The sequence below is a fragment of the Suncus etruscus genome, chromosome 1, assembly GCF_024139225.1.
Source record: "Suncus etruscus isolate mSunEtr1 chromosome 1, mSunEtr1.pri.cur, whole genome shotgun sequence".
Lineage (NCBI taxonomy): Eukaryota > Metazoa > Chordata > Mammalia > Eulipotyphla > Soricidae > Suncus > Suncus etruscus.
Window position 1 is genome coordinate 196,002,137 of NC_064848.1, and position 21,735 is coordinate 196,023,871.

Genomic DNA, 21,735 nt, shown 5'->3' on the forward strand with positions numbered 1-21,735 from the left:
CCATATGGAACGCAGGGGGATTGAATCACGGTCCGTCCTAGGCTAGCGCTGGCAAGGCAGACATCTTACCTCTAGTGCCACAATGCCGGCCCCTACAAGCAACATCTTGATGGCGATGACTTTCACTGATAGAAGTTAAAAAAAATCAAGGGGCTGGAGAGATAGCACAGTGGTAGGATGTTTGCTTTGCAGGTGGATGACCCAGGACGAATGGTAGTTCGATTCCCAGCATCTCATATAGTAGTCCCCTAACCCTACCAGGAGCGATTTCTGAGGGTAGAGCCAGGAGTAACTCCTGAGCACCCTAGGTGTGGCCCCAAAACCAATAACCAAGGGAAAAAAAAATCAAGATGAAGGCCAGAGTGAAAATATAGTGGGAAAAAGATTTGCCTGGCACGCAGCAGAGGGGTTTGGTTCCCAGCATAACATGTGATTCTTGGAGCACCAACGGAGTGATTCCTAAGCATAGGGCCGGCCAACAATAAGCCCTGAGCACCACATGTGGCCCCAAAACAAAAAACCAATAAGACAAAACAAACACTTGTTGGACACAGAGAGGGAATGAATCAGAGCCATATTTCTAGCCTCTCATTTGTCCATCTAGTGCCCATAGGAACAGAATACCAAGGTCAGAAGGTCCATTTCAGGAAAAGTAGTGGGTAGATCTGCAGTAGTACATTCTGATGCTATAAAGGGCTGTTGTTGTTGTTGGTGGTGTTTTGACATGAGGCAGGATGAAAGGGACCAAACCACACCTAGTCCTTGAAGGTTACTCCGAAAGGGTACTTGGGACCTGTGTGATACCAGGGATCAAACCCAGGCTTAAGTCTATTAAGTTGAGATTCTATTAAATATCTACTTAAAAGTAAAGTCCTTTATATATTTCTGTGACATGCTTCATTTAAGTCTTTAAAAAAAACATTTTTCAAAATATTTTGATAGCACAGCGGTGTTTGCCTTGCAAGCAGCCGATCCAGGACCAACGGTGGTTGGTTCGAATCCCGGTGTCCCATATGGTCCCCCATGCCTGCCAGGAGCTATTTCTGAGCAGACAGCCAGGAGTAACCCCTGAGCATCGCCGGGTGTGGCCCAAAAACCAAAAAAAAAAAAAAAAAAAAAAAAGTCGTCTTATATGCCAGAAAATACGGTACCTTAGTTACTTCCTGAGGTAATGCCCTAAAATTTCATAGTACAAATCTCATTCCTGTCATCTCCAACATCTCAGCCTTTTCCAAGATTTATGTGGGCAATTCTATTAGTCCCATCTCTAGATTCTTCTGGATATCAAGTTTACTCTTTTCTAAGCTAAAAAGTAGTTTCTTTATCCATTTCACCAGTGAACATGATTTCCCAAGTTTTCTTTACTCCATGACTATCAATCCGTCACCATGATAGAATCCAGTGAACTCAGGGCTACTTGTTCCCAATGACCTGGCACATAGTCTAAGGTTATGTTGGCAGCACCTCAGGCTGACAAGCACTCAAATGAAAGTGGTTCCACTAGAAGCGCTAATTATCAAAATTCTTCACATTACAAATCAGGAACATGGAAGTCTTGAAAGACTCAATGACATTAATTTAATAGCTGAAACAGAGAAGCGAGTCTTCTAGCCCTCTGTACTGCCCCCTTCCTAAAATATCTTGGCAGAATATGCAGTGATAACAGTGTGAAAAGCTTGAAAACGTGCCATTCTTAAAAGGCACACAAAAAAAATCATTCAGATTTCTATCAAAGTACTACATTTAACTCTTAGATCTTGGTTTTAGATCTTAGGTCAGTGTTCTGTGTTTTGTATCCTAACTAAATTTTCTAACTTGTTAAAACATATATGCCTCCCACCCACAATAAAAGTTATTTTTGATTTTTATAAAGGAAAAAGATGGGTCAGAGAGGTAGTACAATGAAAAAGGCATTTGTCTTGCATGAGGCCCCCACCCAGGTTCATTTGGTCCCTTCCTCCAGTCCCTGGCTGGAGTGATCACTGAGCATAGCCAAAAATAAGTCCAAGCACCAAAAGGTGTAACCCCCCCCCCAAAAAAAAGGACAAAAGAAGAGAAAGAAAAAGGCAACAGAAAAGACAAAATTATATTTTTAGGTTATGAACTTTGATCATAATTTTTAAAGCTTAAAATACACTCATTATGTTACACTTTTTATGTCAAAATATAGCTTGTTCAGAAATTTTGATGATTTTCTAGCATCACGTGATGATTTGAAATGTTAAATACATGAGCACATGCAAAAACACACAATCTGTTAGGACACACAGAACTAGATTGGCCAATGAATCCACAGCAAGCCATTAGTATGCATTACTCAACATTTGCTACTATAGTCAAGTGATAAAATATACAGGCAAGTCTATGAGATCAATACAGCTATATGAACTTTCAAAAGCACGAGAATTACGATGAGTTGCAAGCATTAATTGCAAGAACATGTGTCCAACTCCAAGTGTTAGGTGACAACTGAGCGGTCAGGGATGGCACTTATGGAAACAAGCAGCACAAATGAACACACACTGGAAAACTGGAGGTGACGTTCAGCTTTGACTACCCAAGAGATGGATTCCCCCTGTTACAGAGGCACTGATACACGGCCCTCTGTACCTGGCACATCCTGGGGGAGCTCAGATGCCACCTTCTTCTTTGCCATGTTGCTGCTATCGGGGGGTTCTGAGTGACACCCCACGGGGCTCCTCCCTTCGGAGGAACTAGTCTCTTCTGAAGAAGCATTGGTTGTGTTGTCGCCAAGATTTGCTGCCACAGAGTTAACTTTATCCCCAACTTCTGTGGGCTCTACAGTAAAATGCACAACAAAACTTTAAAGATAGCTTTTTCAACTGCTGTAAGATCAATGGCCATATTCAATCAAAAATGAATGACCACCAAAAACTATGTGTGTGTGTGTGTGTGTGTGTGTGTGTGTGTGTGTGTGTGTGTGTGTGTGTGTGTGTGTGTGTGTGTGTATATGCTTTTCTTTGCCTGCCATTTCAAAGCAATCAGATGGTTTTAAACAAGCAGCCTGCAAAGGGGTGCAGGGTAATGCCAGCCTGCAGGTGTGAAAAGGTTGAAAACAACTGACTGGTTTAAAGAGAATCATAAAATATGTTAATAATGTATAAGTAATGCACATAAAATCAATGAAATTTTATCACATACAAAGTACATTCTGGTAGTTAATTAAAAAAAAAAAAGAACAGTGATTTTTTTTTTTGCACTAGTCAACCTCATAGAAAAACGGCACTTTTTGGAAAATATAGATATATAAAACTTGTGACCATAAGTGCATCCTAATTTCTTGAGAAAACTGAAAACTAGTAGTTACATGTATAATAGCTATTTTGCAAGTAAAAGCGAGAGTTCCTACACAACACTGGGGAGATATTTCGTTTTAATCATGAATTTTTTTACCCTCAGCTTTTCCTTGCTCAGGATCATCGGCAGGTGTCTGGTCCTCGCTGTCCTTGTCCAGGGACTGGTCGTCATGCTCCTCCCTGCCTTTCTCGGCATCTCTGGAGCTGCTCTCAGTCTCACTCTTGTCCTTTTCTGTTTCTTCTGGGCTCTTGACAATATCAATCTCACCCTTTTTAGCTCTAATAGAGTCCAAGATTTCCTCTGTAATAAAGAAAAAAAACCTCTCATATATACCATAGGTACCATCAATGTTGCTTAAGTGCTTTACATTCAAGTTATGGAAGTTAAATGTTAAAGAACGTGGAATTCTAAGATAATGAAATAAGGGTCAAGTTTATCAATGAAATGTTTAAAGGACTTAATAAATTTTGTTTATTTTTCACTTCTAGAAAATACACTGGTTTTAAAAAAAAGAAGAGGCCAGAGAGATAGCATGGAGGTAAGGCATTTGCCTTGCATGCAGAAGGATGATAGTTCAAGTCGTGGCATTCCATATGGTCCCCTGAGCCTGCCAGGAGTGATTTCTGAGTGTAGAGCCAGGAGGAACCCCTGAGCGCTGCCAGTGTGACCCAAAAACCAAAAAAAGAAGAAGAAAGAGGAGAAAGAAGGAAGGAGGGAAGGAAGAAGGGAGGGAAGGAAGGAAGGAGTGAGGGAGAGGGAGGGAGGGAGAGATGGGAAGGAAGGAAGGAAGGAAGGAAGGAAGGAAGGAAGGAAGGAAGGAAGGAAGGAAGGAAGGAAGGAAGGAAGGAAGGAAGGAAGGAAGGAAGGAAGGAAGGAGGGAGGGAGGGAGGGAGGGAGGGAGGGAGGGAAGGAAGGAAGGAAGGAGGGAAGGAGGGAAGGAGGGAGGAAGGGAGGGAGGGAGGGAGAGAGAGAGAGAGAGAGAGAGAGAGAGAGAGAGAGAGAGAGAGAGAAAGAAAGAAAGAAAGAAAGAAAGAAAGAAAGAAAGAAAGAAAGAAAGAAAGAAAGAAAGAAAGAAAGAAAGAAAGAAAGAAAGAAAGAAAGAAAGAAAGAAAGAAAGAAAGAAAGAAAGAAAGAAAGAAAGAAAGAAAGAAAGAAAGAAAAAGAAAGAGAGAGAAAGAGAGAGAAAGAGAAAGAGAAAGAGAGAGAGAAAGAGCGAGAAAGAGAAGGAAGGAAGGAAGGAAGGAAGGAAGGAAGGAAGGAAGGAAGGAAGGAAGGAAGGAAGGAAGGAAGGAAGGAAGGAAGGAAGGAAGGAAGGAAGGAAGGAAGGAAGGAAGGAAGGAAGGAAGGAAGGAAGATGAGTCTAATTTTTAAAATACAGACCTGTTATAAGTTTTTGTTAGTTTGGTTTAGTTTTTGGGCCACAACCAGCTGTGCTCAGGGGCTTACTCCTGGCTCTACACTCAGGAATTGCTCCTGGCAGGTTTGGGGGCCATTAGGGGTGCTCAGAAAGAAACAGCCACATATAAGGCAAATGCCCCACCCACTGTGTTTTTGCTCGAGCTCCATCTCTCTCTCTCTCTCTCTCTCTCTCTCTCTCTCTCTCTCTCTCTCTCTCTCTCTCTCTCTCTCTCTCTCTCCCTCCCCCCCCCACCTTCCTTCCCTCCCTCCCTCTTCCCTTGGTTTTCTCTACATACATTCCTTTAAGAAAGATTATTTTACTTCACTTAAAAACTTAGCTGAGGGCCCGGAGAGATAGCACAGCGGCGTTTGCCTTGCAAGCAGCTGATCCAGGACCAAAGGTGGTTGGTTCAAATCCCAGTGTCCCATATGGTCCCCTGTGCCTGCCAGGAACTATTTCTGAGCAGACAGCCAGGAGTAACCCCTGAGCATCGCCGGGTGTGGCTCAAAAAAAAAAAAAAAAAAAAAAAAAAACCCTTAGCTGAGGGGTCAGAGAGATAGCACAGTGGTAAGGCATTTGCTTTGCATGCAGATGACCCAGGACAGACCTGGTTCAATTCCTGGCATCCCATACGATCCCCGAAGGAGTAAAAAACACTGAGCATCGCTAGGTGTGCCCCAAAAACCAATCAATTAATAAACTGCTAAAAAAAAAAAAGAAAAAAAAAATTAGCTGAGACTGAAGCAAAAGCATACCAGTAAAGATACTTGCCTTGCATGCAGTAAACCCAGGTTCAATCCCAAACATCCCATATGGTCCCCCAAGCCTGCCACGAGTGATGTCTGAGTGTAAAGTCAGAAGTAACCCCTGAGCACTGCTGGGTATGGCCCCAAAAACAAAAACAAAATTTTTTAATGTCTAACTAATGTTGGATGAACAGGTTTTCTTAGAATAATGAAATATAGGGCCCGGAGAGATAACACAGCAGCATTTGCCTTGCAAGCAGCCGATCCAGGACCTAAGGTGGTTGGTTCAAATCCCGGTGTCCCATATGGTCCCCTGTGCCTGCCAGGAGCTATTTCTGAGCAGACAGCCAGGAGTAACCCCTGAGCACCGCCGGGTGTGACCCAAAAACCAAAAAAAAAAGAATAATGAAATATAAAAAGTTAAAGTAACATGGATTCTGAAGACTTCTAATATATTTTAAAACTTTACAGTGACTTCATTTCACAAGCTTATTTCAAACTTAACAAAATGTGAAGTGGGAAGATCTCCCTCTCCCTCACCATTAGCTGCCGCCAGGAAGGATTTGTTACTGCCCCGGGCCTTATTGGTCAGGTCTTCCGTGATGTCCATGTGCCGGTGGATTTCTTCACGCATTTCTTCCAAAATTTTGCAGAGTTCTGATTCCCAGTAATCTTTGTCTAGACAGTCAATTAATTCTGCAAGCTGGATCTTTGTGCTGTAGTACCAAATTTTCTTTTCGTTCTCATTTTCGGTATCTTCTTCTCTGTTTAAAAAGAGTACCAAAACACTTCCTATGTTAGAGTCATGACATTTATATCTCACAATTTCATCTTAGTGGAAGTTGAATGTGATGCAAAGTTTGTACATGAAAGAGCCATTTATTTGCTCAATTCTCCTTCAAATTCGTTATCTTTAATCTAGTTAGCAACCTCTAATTATTTTGATGTCCTAGCCCACAGCAGTTTACAAGAAATAATCTGGGATTATCAATTATATGGAGTGGGGGAGGAAACAGTATGACAGCAAAGCAGATAATCTAGTAAGCAACCTGGCACATAGAAGAAGACCTAAAATTCAGGAACTGTGACTACTAGATAAAAGATCTGATTGGAACAACCAAAGAGTGTCATTATAACAATTTTAACGCGCAGAATTTTGACCAGAAACAGATAAAATGTGTTTGGTATCCAGTGAAGTTCACATTATAATAGAGTTCGGAAATATTTCCATCAGAGTGTTTTGGTTTTTGGGCCACACCCGGTGCTGCTCAGGGGTTACTCTTGGCTATGTGCTCAGAAATCACTCCTGGCTTAGGGGACCATATGGGATGCCGAGGGATCAAACCACAGTCCATCCTAGGTTAGCCTCATGCAAGGCAAATGCCTTACCACTCGTGCCACCACTCCGGTCCCTCCATCAGGGTCTTGATGTGACCCAAGAATTCCCCACAAAAGCCACATTTTTAGGTGTAAACTATTTAAAAGAGTAAGATTTTGACAAGAAAATAAAATGCTATGGAAGCAAATTCAATTAAAAGAACATCTACCACCTATTCCAAGCTACTCAAGCCGCATTTGAACTGGTTCCAAACAGCTGCTGCTGTAGCCTGGTGGGGTAGGTACAATTCCACCTAAAGAATGAACTCTTTAACTACAATTCTTAGTGAAGGACTCATTCATCACTTCCTAGGACAGTCTGATCTGTTTTAGAATTTCTCTTTTAGAAAGCTTTTCCTTATTCTGAAGTTATGTGAATATTCCCATCAATAAGACTTGTCAGAAGTATGTAAAACAGGGGCCGGAGAAAGAGCTCAACGGCCTAAGTCAATATTTCACCTGGAGGAATCCTGGGTTCAAGTTCCAGCAGCACGGTGGTCTCCCTAGCACTAGTTGGAATACCCCCCAAGCACAGAGCTAGGATTAGTTCTTGACCATGTAGAGTATGGCCTCAATACAAAAACAAAAGAAAAAAAATTGAATACCACCTTTGCATAGTTTTGCACAATGCCTAAAGTTTCCCTGTGGGTTTCTTCCAGACCAAACATGCTTAAACATTTTATTCATTCCTCAAGTAGTATTTCTCCAAAGTCTTCATTACCCTGATATTCTTAGCCTAAATGTATCATTTATTAGTGCCTTCTAAAAATGCAGCAACTAACTAACTAATTTTTTATTCTGCCCACACAAGATAGCACTTGACACAAACAAGTTTCTCCTTGGAGATCTGAAAGGATAAATCCAATTAAATTTCATTATAAAGTAGCAAAAACAGTTAACTACCTTTCTCAATAACAACAAAAAAGCAGTTGTAGTAGTTTTTATTTGTGAATGCTTATCTAGTCTACAGTCAAAAATTATTTGCTCTCTTGGAGGTAAGGCGTTTGACTTGCATGCAGAAGGTTGGTGGTTCGAATCCTGATATCCCATATGGTCCCCTGAGCCTGCCAGGAGCGATTTCTGAGCACAGAGTCAGGAGTAACCCCTGAGCACTGTCAGGTGTGACTAAAAAAAAAAATTACGTGCTCTCATTTAAAAGTAGCCACCAGGGGCTGGAGAGATAGCATGGAGGTAGGGCGTTTGCCTTTCATGCAGAAGGACGGTGGTTCGAATCCCGACATCCCATATGGTCCCCGAGCCTGCCAGGAACGATTTCTGAGCCTAGAACCAGGAGTAACCCGAGTGCCGCCGGTTGTGACCCCCCCCCCCACCAAAAAACAACAACAAAAAAAAAAAAAAACAATAAAAGTAGCCACCAGTTTGTTTTCATGCATAAACACTGATCTGTATGCATGCTTGGCTTGAGTTTTTCAACAAAAACTGCCCTATAATGTCTGGTGCTGCTTGTGGACATCAGAACTGCTATCACCAATGACATCCATCAGTACACAGGGGAGGATAAAGTAGAAACTAGGTGTTTGTGGAAAATGTAATTCAAAGAGCCTAAGGAGAGCTTGGTGGCAAGAGTGTACCTCACAAGCTTGAGACCAGTGATTTTGATCCCTGGCACTATGCCACCTGCTCCAGTGGTGCTGCCATTTAGAATTCCCTAGTACCACAAGCAGAGTGAACCATCTCCCACACACCAAAACCAAGCAGGCAAACACCAGAACCAACAGTGTGTTGTGTCCTTTCTCTGGTCCATGTAACCCTCGCAGAGGTCTCAAACTCGAGGCCTGCGGGCCATTTGCGGCCCTCCATACAACATTTTGTGGCCCTGCCCTAGAGGAATCTTTTTTTGTTTTGTTTTGTTTTAGTTGTCTGGGTCACATCTCCCAATGTTCAAGGCTTACTACTGACTTTGCACTCAAGGATCCCCCAACTTTGCCTCCTGCGGCCCCAGGTAAATTGAGTTTGAGACCCCTGAAAGGTGAACGCAAGAAGAAAAGAGAAAGTGTGGAAGATCTATGAAAACATACACTGATGCCATTCACTAGGTGTAGTACTCAGATGTTGTTAAGTTTATAAAGTAACACTTTTTAAAGTTTGTTTTATTTTTATTGTGGATAATGATTCACAATAAACTTTCAAGTGTCATGTCTAAATAAACCCATGCCTAATAACAAGGAGCGAATGAATGGTACAGGAGGAATTGAGGAGTAGCCATCCAGGTCCACCTGAAACCTCCAACTGCTGGGCTACTTTTGGGGTACCTGAAGATACCATTAGGTAAGGACTGGATGAAGAAGTCACCATGGGTTTGGGGCAGCCTCCTGAGAGGCAGTGAGCACAGAACAGTGAGGACACACTGAGAAGGAAAGGCTTCTCTCACACTCAGCCCACCATTCTCCTCCTCCACCTAACACTGGTACCAGGAAATGATGCACTGCTTAACACCTAGAAATTAAAGCTCTAAGAATGCAATGGAGGGGGCCCGGAGAGATAGCACAGCAGTGTTTGCCTTGCAAGCATGGACCAAAGGTGGTTGGTTCAAATCCCGGTGTCCCATATGGTCCCCCGTGCCTGCCAGGAGCTATTTCTGAGCAGACAGCCAGGAGTAACCCCTGAGCACCGCCGGGTGTGGCCCAAAAACCAAAAAAAAAAAAAGAATGCAATGGAGGGGGAAAATGTCAGGTGTCAGGAATTAGAGGGAGCAGACAGAGATAAGCAAGCCAAGGGGCACTGGAACAGAGTAAGCTGGGGAGGGAGGGAAAGAAGGAAGGGAGGGAGGGAGGGAAGGAGAGTGGAAGGGACGTTGTTTTCAAGGTTCCATGGAAGCGGCCTGGCCCTCTCTGACACTTGGGGCTGGATTTTCAACAGTCTCAGGCAGAGTGCAACTAGAGTTGTAATTTCAGTCTGTGGATGGAGAGAAGCTCTAGGCCGCATTGTGAGCTAGGGCCAGCAGCACATTATTTGGAACCAGAATGCCTGGGTTCAAATCCCAATATCATCACCTCTAGCTGTGTGATCTTAGGTGATTTACTTAACTTCTATATGTCTCCAACTCGCTCTGCATCTAGAAAATAGGATAGAGGTACTTAAGGCCAAAATGCCATTATAAGGATTAAGTGATGGGGGAGGCATGTAAAGTGCATGGAAGAGTATCAGCATCTAATAGGGTCAATAAGCAACTGCTCGTTTTCTCTTAAGAAATGCCTGATATGGGGGGCCAGAGCTATGGTGCGATGGTAGGGCATTTGTCTTGCATGCAGCTGACCCAGGACACACCGCAATTTGATCCCTGGTGTCCATATGGTCCCCCAAGCCATGAGCGATTTCTAAGCACAGAGCCAGGAGTAATCCTGAGCGTCACTGGGTGTGGTCCAAAAAACAAACAAACAAAAAGAAATGCCTGATATTTGGGGGAAGGGGATGGAGCAATAACACAATGAGTAGGGAGGTTGTCTTGCACACAGCCAACCCAGGTTCAATCTCTGGCATCCCTGCATCTGCCGGGAGTGATATTTGAGCTCAGAGCCAGAAGTAGATTGCCAGGGTGACCCAAAAACAAAAACAAACAGCACATTTGCCTTAAAACAAATCACACCTGTGGGTTGGAATGATAGCACAGTGGGTAGGGTATTTGCCTTGCACATGGCTAAACTGGGATGGATCCCCAGTACCCCATATGGTCCTGTCCCTCAAGTCCCACAGGAATGATCCCTGAGCCAGGAGTAACCTTGAACAGTGCATGGTGTGGCTCCCAAATGAACAAAATCATTTATTGGGGGGGGGGTGGAAATGCTAGGATTTCATTTCTACCCTATATTCTGAGCATGCGGGGTGTACACCTCACTGCCTCGACCTCCTCTCCAAAAGAGTGGTACTCTTCTACACTGGTTAGGGCCAATCTTAATCTATATAAAGTTAAAAAGCATGTTGCTTCAACTTTGAACAAAAAGTTTTGAAGTTTGCTATGTATGTTAACTCTTTTGTTTTGTTTTGGTTTGTTATTTTTTGGGGGGGAGGTCACACCTGGCAGCGGTCAGGGGTTGGTTACTCCTGGCTCTTCACTTAGAAATTGCCCCTGGCAGGCTTGGGTGACTATATGGTTGCTGGGATTCGAACCACCACCGTGGGTCCTGGGTTGGCCACGTGCAAGGCAAAGGTCCTACCGTTGTGCTATCTCTCCGGCTCCATGTTAATTTTTTTTTTTTTTTTTTGGATCACACCGGCAGCGCTCAGGGGTTACTCCTGGCTCTAAGCTCAGAAATCGCTCCTGGCAGGCTCGGGGGACCATATGGGATGCCGGGATTTGAACCATCAATCTTCTGCAAGGTTTACACCTTACCTCCATGCTATCTCTCTGGACCTCCCATGTTAACTCTTGAGGCAGATTTTTTTGTGTGTGTAAGTGTAAGAACATCATTTTTTAGGACCAGACAGACAGCAGTGTGTGTGGCCAATCCCAGTTCAAATCCTCCGGCACCATATATGATTCCAGAGCATGGCCAGAGGTCATTCCTGAGTAGAGGAGCACCTGAATATGGCCCAAACCCTACTTCGCCCTCACACCATAAAAACAGAAAACATTGCTCTTAAAATGTTTCTACAGATTATATAAATGCGTGTTAAGACTATAGGTACTGAATGCTATCCACAATTAGCTTCCCATTAACACTGTTCAGAGCAGACAGCTGCTGGGATATGTCCAGAGAAAGGAGGTCCTGGGCTCACAGGGAGCATCCAGGCACCCCACCCACCTCCCCAGGCCCAGGCCAGGGGCACAACTCGCACCAGGAAACTGCACACAATTTGACCACAAGGGGGCATCGACATGGCGGCTGTTGCTAGAAAAGCTCTCCCATGTGCTCAAATCTTGACACTCAACAAGAACAACAATGTTTCAAGTATTTTATTTGAGTCTAGGCAAAGAGAAAAGCCAAAATGTCACGGCATAAAAAATTAAATCTTTTGGTTGAAAGTCATTAAATTTTCTACATTATACTATAACAAAGACAATGAAAGACTAAGATAAAAAAACTTTTTTTAAAAAAAATGACCAGAGGGCCCGGAGAGATAGCACAGCAGCGTTTGCCTTGCAAGCAGCTGATCCAGGACCAAAGGTGGTTGGTTTGAATCCCGGTGTCCCATATGGTCCCCGTGCCTGCCAGGAGCTATTTCTGAGCAGACAGCCAGGAGTGACCCCTGAGCACTGCCGAGTGTGACCCAAAAACCAAAAACCAAAAAAAAACTTTATTGACTGATTGATTCTTGGGACACACCCAGTGGTGTGCAGGGGTTATTCTTGGCTTTACACTTAGAACTCATCCCTGGCTGGGATGCCGGGAATTGATCCAGTTCCCTCCCCGGCTGGCTGCATGCAAGGCAAACCCACTATCTCTCTGGCCCCTCTATTTGGTTTTTTAGAGATTATTAACTTTTTTGGGGAAATGGGGTGTGCCACACCTGGTGACACTCAGGGATTGCTCCTGGCTCTGCGCTCAGAAATCGATCCTGGCTCGGGGGACCATAGGGGATTACCAGGGATCGAATCCGTGTTCATCTTGCAGGGGTCAGCCACCTGCAAACGCCCCACTGCTGTGCTACCACTCTGGCCCTATTAGTTCTCACTGAATGATGATAAAAAGAAATTCACTGTTCAACTTAGAAAAAATTACTTTAGGGGATGGAGCGATGGTGCTAGCAATAAGGTGTATGCCTTGCACGCAGCTAACCTAGGAAGAACAGTGGTTCGATCCCCCAGCGTCTTATATGGTCCTCCATATCAGGAGTAATTTCTGAACACATAGCCAGGAGTGACCCCTGAGCATCACCAGGTGTGGCCCACAAACCAATAAAAATAAAATAAAATTACTTTATATCATTGTCAAAAGAGGAAATATATCTTGCATATTTGAACTCAGCAATCATTAAGAATTCTATGTTGTCCTCTGGACGTATTTATAAAAATTATTTTTTTCTAAATAGGTTAAAATTAAAAATTTGTGATTGTTATAGTTTATGTATAACTTTGATAGTAAACTGGGGGGTAATTGCATCATACAACTATCATTCTTGTTTTGATCTTTGGAGTTGTTTGCTTGGAATTTTTTTGGTTTTTAGCATTTGGGCCACAGCCAGCAGCGCTCAGGAGTTACTCCAGGCAGGCTCAGGGGACTCTATGTGGTGCCTGGGACCAAACACCAGGGCAAGGCAAACACCTTACCACTGTGCTATCACTCTGGCCCTGGATCTTTGTTTGTTCGTTTGTTTGTTGGCAGAAGTGAAACAATAAAGTTGTAAATAATTTTTAAAAAGAGAAAAAGATACCTATTTTCTTTTCTTTTTTTCGTTTTGTTTTGTTTTTTGGGTCACACCCAGCAGCGTTCAGGGGTTACTCCTGGCTCCACATTCAGAAATCGCTCCTGGCAGGCTCTGGGGACCATATGGGATGCCGGAATTTGAACCACCATCCTTCTACGTCTAAGGCAAACGCCTTACCACTGTGCTATCTTCTCCAGCCCCATGATACTTCTTTTCAACAATAACATCACAAATGCTTCAATAGTAACTTCTGTTTGGGGGCATTATTTTCTGGGGTCACACATGGAGGTGCTGGGGGCATCACACAGTGTCAGAGGCAGAACTCAGGGTCTCACACAAGCTCAATATAGATTCTACCACTTAAGCCACAGCCCTGAGGCCCATAGTTAACATTTTCAGTCTATTGATGTAATTTCAAAGGTCTATACAAATAAAAAAAAAAGTCTGTAAATACTTAACTACATTTAACCTGTCTTCTCTCCTGTTAGCCTTAGTGTGATTCTATCTATTCATATTGATTAATCAAGAAGCAGAACTTTCTTTCCTTCCTTCCTTCCTTCCTCCCTCCCTCTCTTTCTTTTGGTTTTTGGGGCCACACCAGTTTGATGCTCAGGGGTCACTCCTGGCTAAGCACTCAGAAATTGCCCCTGGCTTGGGGTGACCATATGGGACGACAAGGGATCGAACCGCGGTCCTTCCTTGGCTAGTGCTTGCAAGGCAGACACCTTACCTCTAGCGCCACCTCACCGGCCCCTCCCTCCTTCCTTCCTTCCTTCCTTCCTTCCTTCCTTCCTTCCTTCCTTCCTTCCTTCCTTCCTTCCTTCCTTCCTTCCTTTCCTTTCCTTCCTTCTTCCTTTCTTTCTCTTTCTTCTTTCTTTCTTTCTTTCTTTCTTTCTTTCTTTCTTTCTTTCTTTCTTTCTTTCTTTCTTTCTTTCTTTCTTTCTTTCCCTCCCTCCCTCCCTCCCTCCCTCCCTCCCTCCCTCCCTCCCTCCCTCCCTCCTTCCTTCCTGCGTCACACCCAGTGACACTCAGGGGTTACTCCTGGCTAGCGCTTAGAAATCGTTTCTGGCTTGGGGAACCATTTAGAACTCTAGGGGATCAAACCGTGGTTGTCCTAGGTTAGCTGTGTTTAAGGCAAACACCCTATAGCTTGTGCCACCGTTCTAGCCTCAAGAAGCAGAACTTGGGGCCAGGAAGGTGGCGCTAGAGGTAAGGTGTCTGCCTTGTCCCATATGGTCGCCTCAAGCCAAGGGCCATTTCTGAGCACATAGCCAGGAGTAACCCCTGAGCGTCAAATGGGTGTGGCCTAAAAATGAAAAGAAAAAAAAAAAAGAAGCAGAACTTTTTCAAAACACCATTTTATTCTTCTTTTGTTGTGTGTTTGTTTTGTTTTGTTTTGTTTTGGTGGGAGCCACACCCGGTGACACTCAGGAGTTTCTCCTGGCTATGAGCTCAGAAATCGCTCCTGGCTTGGGGGACCATATGGGACGCAGAGAATTGAATCACCGTCCATCCTGGATCGGCTGCATGTTAGGCAAACGTCCCACTGCTGTGCTATTGCTCCAGCCCCTTGCTTTGGTTTCTGAGCTACACCCAGCAGTGCTCTAAGCTCAGGAATTAAGCCTAGCAGTGTACAGGGCAAGCATTCAAGTAAGCATGAATATGCATGGATAATACAGCATTCCATTCAGCCAACTCAACAAACCTTCCTGGGCCATCTGATCAGCTTACAAACAATCACTTACAAAGAGTGAAGATAAACATTCTATAAGATGACAGGGATGAAACACAGGTCAGCCGCATGCAAGAAAAAAGCGCTACCCGCTGTACTAGCTTCTCTGGCTCCAAACACTCTTTTTTAAAACTGTTTTCATATCAAATTTTAGAATATTTCTCCATTTGATCTTCAATCCACAAAAGGTTTAGTCTCTATGGAAGGTGAAACTAAGGTTGTTGGGACACCAGAGCTATGCATGAACAAAGGTACAGAAAACAGGACATTGCAGGGCAAGCATGCAAGTAAACATGGATTTGCATGGGTAATGCAACCTTCCACTCAGCCAACCCAAGGTGCGAAAGAACCTTTCTGGTATATCTGGTCAGTTTATGAGGAACCACCTACACATAGAAACGTAAAACATTCCCCACAAAAAAAAAAAAAAAACAGAATCTGGAGGAATAGAGCAGGGCTTAGAGTATCTGACTTGCAAGCATTCATGCATTCAAATCCCCAGTGTCTTACGTTTGCCAACTACAATCCGGGTTGTTCTGCTACTGAGCTTACATGACTGCAATGCCTTTCACTGCAAGCAATTTCCAGCCATACCACAATCAGGTACATGTGAACAGAAGAGCCAGAAGTGTGACCCTTGGCAAGCATCAAATAATCCACGGTGTGCCTCAGCTAAGAAAGGCTCAATCCAGCAAGCATCTTTCAAAGACAATCCAAAATGTATATGCAAGAGCTGGAAAGATAGAACCAGAGGGAAGGCACTTGCCTTGCACGTAGCTGATGAAGGTTCATTCCCCAGCACACTACATGGTCCCTGGAGCCCACTAGAAGTGATCTCTGAGGACAGAACCAGAGCCAGGAGTAAGCCCCAAGCACCATTGAACATTAAAAGATATCTGGGGATGGAGAGATAGCATAGAGGTAAGGCGTTTGCCTTGCAAGTGGTTCGAATCCTGAGCCTGCCAGGAGCGATTTCTAAGCATAGAGCCAGGAGTGAGCCCTGAGCACCGCCGGGTGTGACCCTAAAACTAAAAAAATAAAGAGATACCTGAAGAGGCTGGAGCAATAGCACAGCAGTAGGGCGTTTGCCTTGCACACAGTCAACACTGGAAAGAACCTGGTTCAATTTCCGGCATCCCATTTGGTTCCTGAACCTGCCAGGGGCATTTTCTGAGCACAGAGCCAGAAGTAACCCCTGAGTGCCACCGGGTGTGATCCAAAAATAAACGAAAATAAAAAAGAGAGAGAGACAAAGACACCTCCAAACTATCATGAATATATATCCTCAAAAGGTAAAAGATTTGGGCAGGAGAGATAGCCTGGAGGTAGGGTGTTTGCCTTAGACGAAGGACGATGGTTCGAATCCCGGGAACCCGTAGGGTCCCCCGAGCCTGCCAGGAGTGATTTCTGAGTGTAGAGCCAGTAGTAACTCCTCAGTGCTGCCAGGTATGATCCAAAATCCAAAACCAAAAAAAAAAAAAAAAAAAAGGTAAAAGATTATACCAAGAAGTCAAAGGTCAAAGAGATTTCTCCAAGGGATAAGCATATGAGAAGTCCAGGCAGCACACACACACACACACACACACACACACACACACACACACACGCGCGCGCGCGCAAAAAAAAAAAAACACGAATATATGGACCAGAGAGAGAATAACATGGGTAGATCACACACACACACACACACACACACACAGTCACACACACACACACACACGCAAAAAAAAAAACGACTATATGGACCAGAGAGAGAATACAATGGGTAGATTGCCTGACCTAATTTCAGACTCCATATAATGGTCCCAAGCCCTGCCAGGAACAAGCCTTTAGAAAAAGCCAGCAGTAAGCCCGGAGCACTGCCAGTTGTGATCTAAAAACCAAATGAAAAAGAAAGAATACAACATGAAACAAAAACATAAATAAAATAAAGAAGAAAAAATCTGTGAACAAAAGGTTTGCTTTGTTTTGTTTTAAGTTTGTTTTTTAGGGCCACAGGCAGCTGAGCTTAAAGACTTACTCTTAGGCCCGGAGAGATAGCACAGCGGTGTTTGCCTTGCAAGCAGCCGATCCAGGACCAAAGGTGGTTGGTTCGAATCCCAGTGTCCCATAGGGTCCCCCGTGCCTGCCAGGAGCTATTTCTGAGCAGACAGCCAGGAGTAATCCCTGAGCACCGCCGGGTGTGGCCCAAAAACCAAAAAAAAAAAGAAAAAAGACTTACTCTTGATTTTTTGCTCAGGGATCACTCCTGGTTAGGTACAGGGACCACATGGGGATCTGGGGTTCGAAGACTGGATCAATTGCATGAAGACAAGCACCTTATCTGCTGGACTAACTCTCCAGTCCAGAATAAGAGTTAAAAATAACATAGGCTAGGAATGTATTTCAGGGATGGAACATTGGCAAAGGGTGGATACCTGGTTTCCATCCCTGACACCTCAAAAAGAAAAGAAAAAGAGAAACTAAAAATATTGAATATAAAAGCAGAACAAGAAAACTAAGTAAAAGGGAGGCTGAAGAACTGTTCATGGGCTGAGTTCAGGTTCTGCAATGGGGAGTGACATGTACAGACTCAAACATTAGGGGCTGGAGAGATAGCATGGAGGTAAGGCATTTGCCTTTCATGCAGAAGGTCATTGGTTCGAATCCCAGCATCCCATATGGTCCCCCGTGCCTGCCAGGAGCGATTTCTGAGCATGGAACCAGGAGTAACCCCTGAGCGCTGCTGGGTGTGATCCAATAACAAGACTCAAACATTAACATGGTACCACATAAGTACTTGAAAGTGGCCCCCAAGTCAGAGCTAAAGAAAACTAGGCAAGGAGGCAGAGTGGTAGCACAGCAGGTAGGACATTTGCCTCGCACACAGCTGACCCAGGTTCTATCCCCGGCATCTCATGTGGTCCCCCAAGCCTGTCAGGAGTAATTAATTTCTCAGTGTAGAGTCAAGAGTAACTCTGAGTCACCGGGTATGGCCCCAAAACCAAAAAATAGCATAAATTAAAATAAAATATAAAACAAAGCAATAAAAAAATAAAACTGAGCAAACAACATATATAAATCAAAGATGCTAAAAGGACAAAGGAAAAATATTTTTAAAGTCATAAAGCCAAAATACAATCATATAATAACTATAAATAAAGACAACAGGGAAAACGAAGTTCTCAAAATGGGTTCTCAGAACCAAAGAAATCAAAAGCTGTTTACAAAGAGCCAACAGGGCCTGGGAGCTGGCACAAGAGGTCAGAGCTCATGCTTGGCATCTAAAGCCCTGGCTCACTCTCTGCATCACATCATCCCAGGAGCACTGCCAGGTGTGCCCCCTCCAAAAGGAAGTGCTCACCAAATAAATACGCAATGAATGACAATACACCTTCACTAGGGCCTATCTAGATATCCGGAGAACATCCGTGACCAAAAAGGGATTCTATAGGCTTCCAGGTTAAGTCCAAACTCAGAATGGACTAATTTCCCAAGAAGAGTCTGCAAGAAAAGAACTGAAATAATTCTCAAGATTTGGATTATTCTGTGCTGACTTTGTGAACCGAGGGGGAACCTGGCAGTCTTTATCTCTATCTGGCTTGATCTGCCCTCACTGTTTATGAGGCTCCTGCCTTCCTTTCCAAATCCAATTCTTTCATTTAATATGGGCAAAGGTGATTTCTTGGGTTTTTTTGTCTGTTTGTTTGTTTTAACAAGGGCCATCCCTGCAGTGTCATATTGTTGGGTGTGGGTCTGGCTATACTTGGGAGTCACCAGGGCCACCCACAGCAGAGAAAGGGTCCATGTGGCATGTAGTGATAGGAATCAACTTCAGGGCTGTGCACATCCTACAGGTCTGTTTCTCTACATTGAACTCTCTACCTACCAAAACCCCACACAAAATACTTTTATTTGACCTAATCCTGAGAGCTAAAAGCTTTGAGGTTTGATTTATTTAACAGTTATTAATTCACTGAATTATTTTGCAGGCCCTAGAATCATGCCCAGGCCATGCAGACCTGGTGGTGCTCTTATCACCAAAGATTTTGAAAGCTGAAAATAAAAAAGGTGCCACTCCCTAAGGCAACATGTGACAGGATAGCCACAAACTTAGTCCACACTGTGCCACTGAGATACTTACTCCCCGTTCTCAACGACCTCCTTACCTCCCACTGCTCTGCCCGGAAGGGCCTCTGAAATCCCTTTCAAAAGCAGGAAGGCAGAGGTCACACCATGATCCTAAATGTTCAACTTACATTCATTCTTGTATGGCAGAACTGACCTTTCACTTCAGTGGTTTGTTCAAGCTGCTTTATTATATATACAGCTATATTAAAACTAGAAAGAGAACCAAGAAAATGCTAACACTGAAATGAAGATGAAGATGAGCTGGGTGTAGGCTCTTTGACTTTAAACCAAGAAGGGCTCCAACGGTTTTCCATTCAATTTCCTCCTCTGGGCCCTGAAGATAATATTCTTGCCTTTTCTTTTAATATTCTGCTTTCTTTCCTATTTTAAAAACTGTTTGTTTTTGTTTTTTTTTTTTTTTGGTTTTTCGGGCCACACCTGTTTGATGCTCAGTGGTTACTCCTGGCTAAGTGCTCAGAAATCGCCCCTGGCTTGGGGGGACCATATGGGACACTGAGGGATCAAACCGGGTCCTTCCTTGGCTAGCACTTGCAAGGCAAACACCTTACCTCTAGCGCCACCTCGCCAGCCCCTTAAAAACTGTTTTAACGCATGTATCCTTCAAATGAGACCCTCCCCCCATTATACCCAAGCGACAAAAATTAAGACCACAATTACTTACATTATGAGTCTTCGGTTTAGGAACCAGTATTTCCTCCGACTTCGGTCATATCCGATGGGCTCGTGTCGAATATACGGTTTGTTTTTTTGGATTTCAGCAACACAGTCAGTCACGCCAGGCACCTTGTGTGCTACACAGACCTCACACTGCCACTCATCCTCGGGCACCTCCTCGAGAGGCGGCTTCACACACTCCAAGTGGTAGACGGCCGAGCACGTCTCACAGCACAACAAATCCCCCAGTTTGTGACAAACCCTGCAGTGGTCATCGTACTGGATCACCCCTTCCGACATCAACTCCTCGCGGGCTATATTGGTGGTCAGAAACTGGTCGACCAAGAACTGCAGGACTTTGATCTTGTTCTCGACTGGTCCGTATGGGTAGTCCTCGGCCTCCTGATACGGGAGGACGTGGTGGTACTCCCTGTCGCTCTCACAGTACACCCGCAGCACCTCAGGCCACGTCATCCCGTCTATGAAGTAGAGTGTGGAGTTGACACTGTCCTTGAGGTCGGCGGGTCCGAAGGTAGTGTTGGAGGTGTCTTCCTCCCGAAGGACGGCCTTCAGGAGCACAACGTGCATCTCCGCCATCAGGGTGCACTGCTCCTGGCTCACCAGTGCCGCGCAGAAGTCCTCGAAGCGGAAAGGGGACAACCGCAAGACGGTGCCAAAGTTCCGCAGTACCTCATAGATGGCGATGACATTCATTATATGCTCGTTAGGCACCATTAAATCCTCAGAGGACTTGGGGAATTCAAGAGGCGGGATGTCCTTTTCTTCCAATATTGGAGATCGAGGCCGATGGACTCTGGGTTTTCGCCTGCCTATAAACACAGAAGCACTATCATTACAAATCAATATACCAGGGCATTTATTTAAAAAACAACAACAAAGGATTTTTCCCACATTTCCTAATCAGACATAGGCCTCAAAAAGATAACACATTTATATATGTGTATAAATACACCTGTCAACATACTTCTATTTATCTAGTAGCTATCAGGTAAAATTATAAGTAGAGATTTTGTTCTAATTTTTAAATCTTTAGAAAATCTAAAATCAGGGAACCAGAGAGATAGTACCCAAGCCCAGATTTGATCCTCAGCATAACATATGGTCCCCAGAGCACTTCAGGAGTGATCCCTAAATGTAGAATCAGGAATAAGGATGCTTGCCTTGCACTCTGCAGGCCTGGTTTCTATCTTCCAGCATCCCATGTAGACCCAGAGAACAGCCAGAAGTGATTCCTGAGTGCAGTTAGGATGTAGATGCCCCAAACCCAAAAGAGAGACTAGGCCCAATAGGCCTCGGGCTGTGAGAACTGCAACTCTGGTACAGTGCCCCTAATCCTTTGGCAGAAATACTTCCTGAGAGCTAGGCAACAGGAACATGAGGTCAGGGTGAGCAAGAAAGGAAGGGGAAGGAGAGGAAAGCAGAAAGAGAACAGAAATAAGTTGAGTTCCAAAACTAGAAGGAGGTGCGAGTGTGTTTGTAGGGGGAAAACACAGTTCTCTAAGGAAGCACATAATGGACTATAACTTTTTTAACCAGTCAATAAAACAACTGCAGGTGCTAATTTCCCAACTTATGAAATACAATGTCCAGGAAAGCATACAAGTATGTGGGTCCATGCAGCATTATGAGCCCACTGTGAAAGCAAATCCATCACATTTACTACTGGGAGCAAGTCTGTGAAGGATTATAATAAGCCCTATGGGATAAGGGTCTGGGGAAGTGACTCAGTGTATGCTTGAGAATACAAATTTGACCCTCACTGACTCATACCGCCAATGGCAATCCAGGTAGCAGTATCAACGTGACCCCAGCCCCAGCCCCACGAGTGCACCCCCCCCATGAACATCAACAACAGTGCAAGACAGTGCAACACTATAACAATAACAAGGCCAAAAAAAGTGAAAAGAAATTTATTGAAAACATGGGCACAGGGCCGGGGAGATAGCATGGAGGTAAGGCATTTGCCTTGCATGCAGAAGGACGGTGGTTCGAATCCCAGCAGTTCAAATCCCGGCAGTTCAAATCCCGGC

General features: G+C 44.2%; 1 protein-coding gene across 5 annotated transcripts in view; it reads right to left on the reverse strand.

The window, feature by feature from the left end:
• The window catches only part of BPTF (bromodomain PHD finger transcription factor), a 161,263-nt gene that overhangs the window by 97,931 nt on the left and 41,597 nt on the right, over nucleotides 1-21,735 (reverse strand). For 3 of the 5 annotated variants that reach the window (XM_049778801.1, XM_049778782.1, XM_049778787.1), the window contains exons 2-5: nucleotides 19,692-20,514; nucleotides 6,004-6,227; nucleotides 3,415-3,618; nucleotides 2,611-2,799 (exon numbers count right to left, since the gene is read on the reverse strand). In XM_049778801.1, coding sequence (XP_049634758.1) covers nucleotides 2,611-2,799; nucleotides 3,415-3,618; nucleotides 6,004-6,227; nucleotides 19,692-20,514 — 1,440 coding nt within the window. The remainder of the gene's footprint in view (nucleotides 1-2,610; nucleotides 2,800-3,414; nucleotides 3,619-6,003; nucleotides 6,228-19,691; nucleotides 20,515-21,735) is intronic. The other 2 variants (XM_049778810.1, XM_049778795.1) reach the window with 1 other exon arrangement.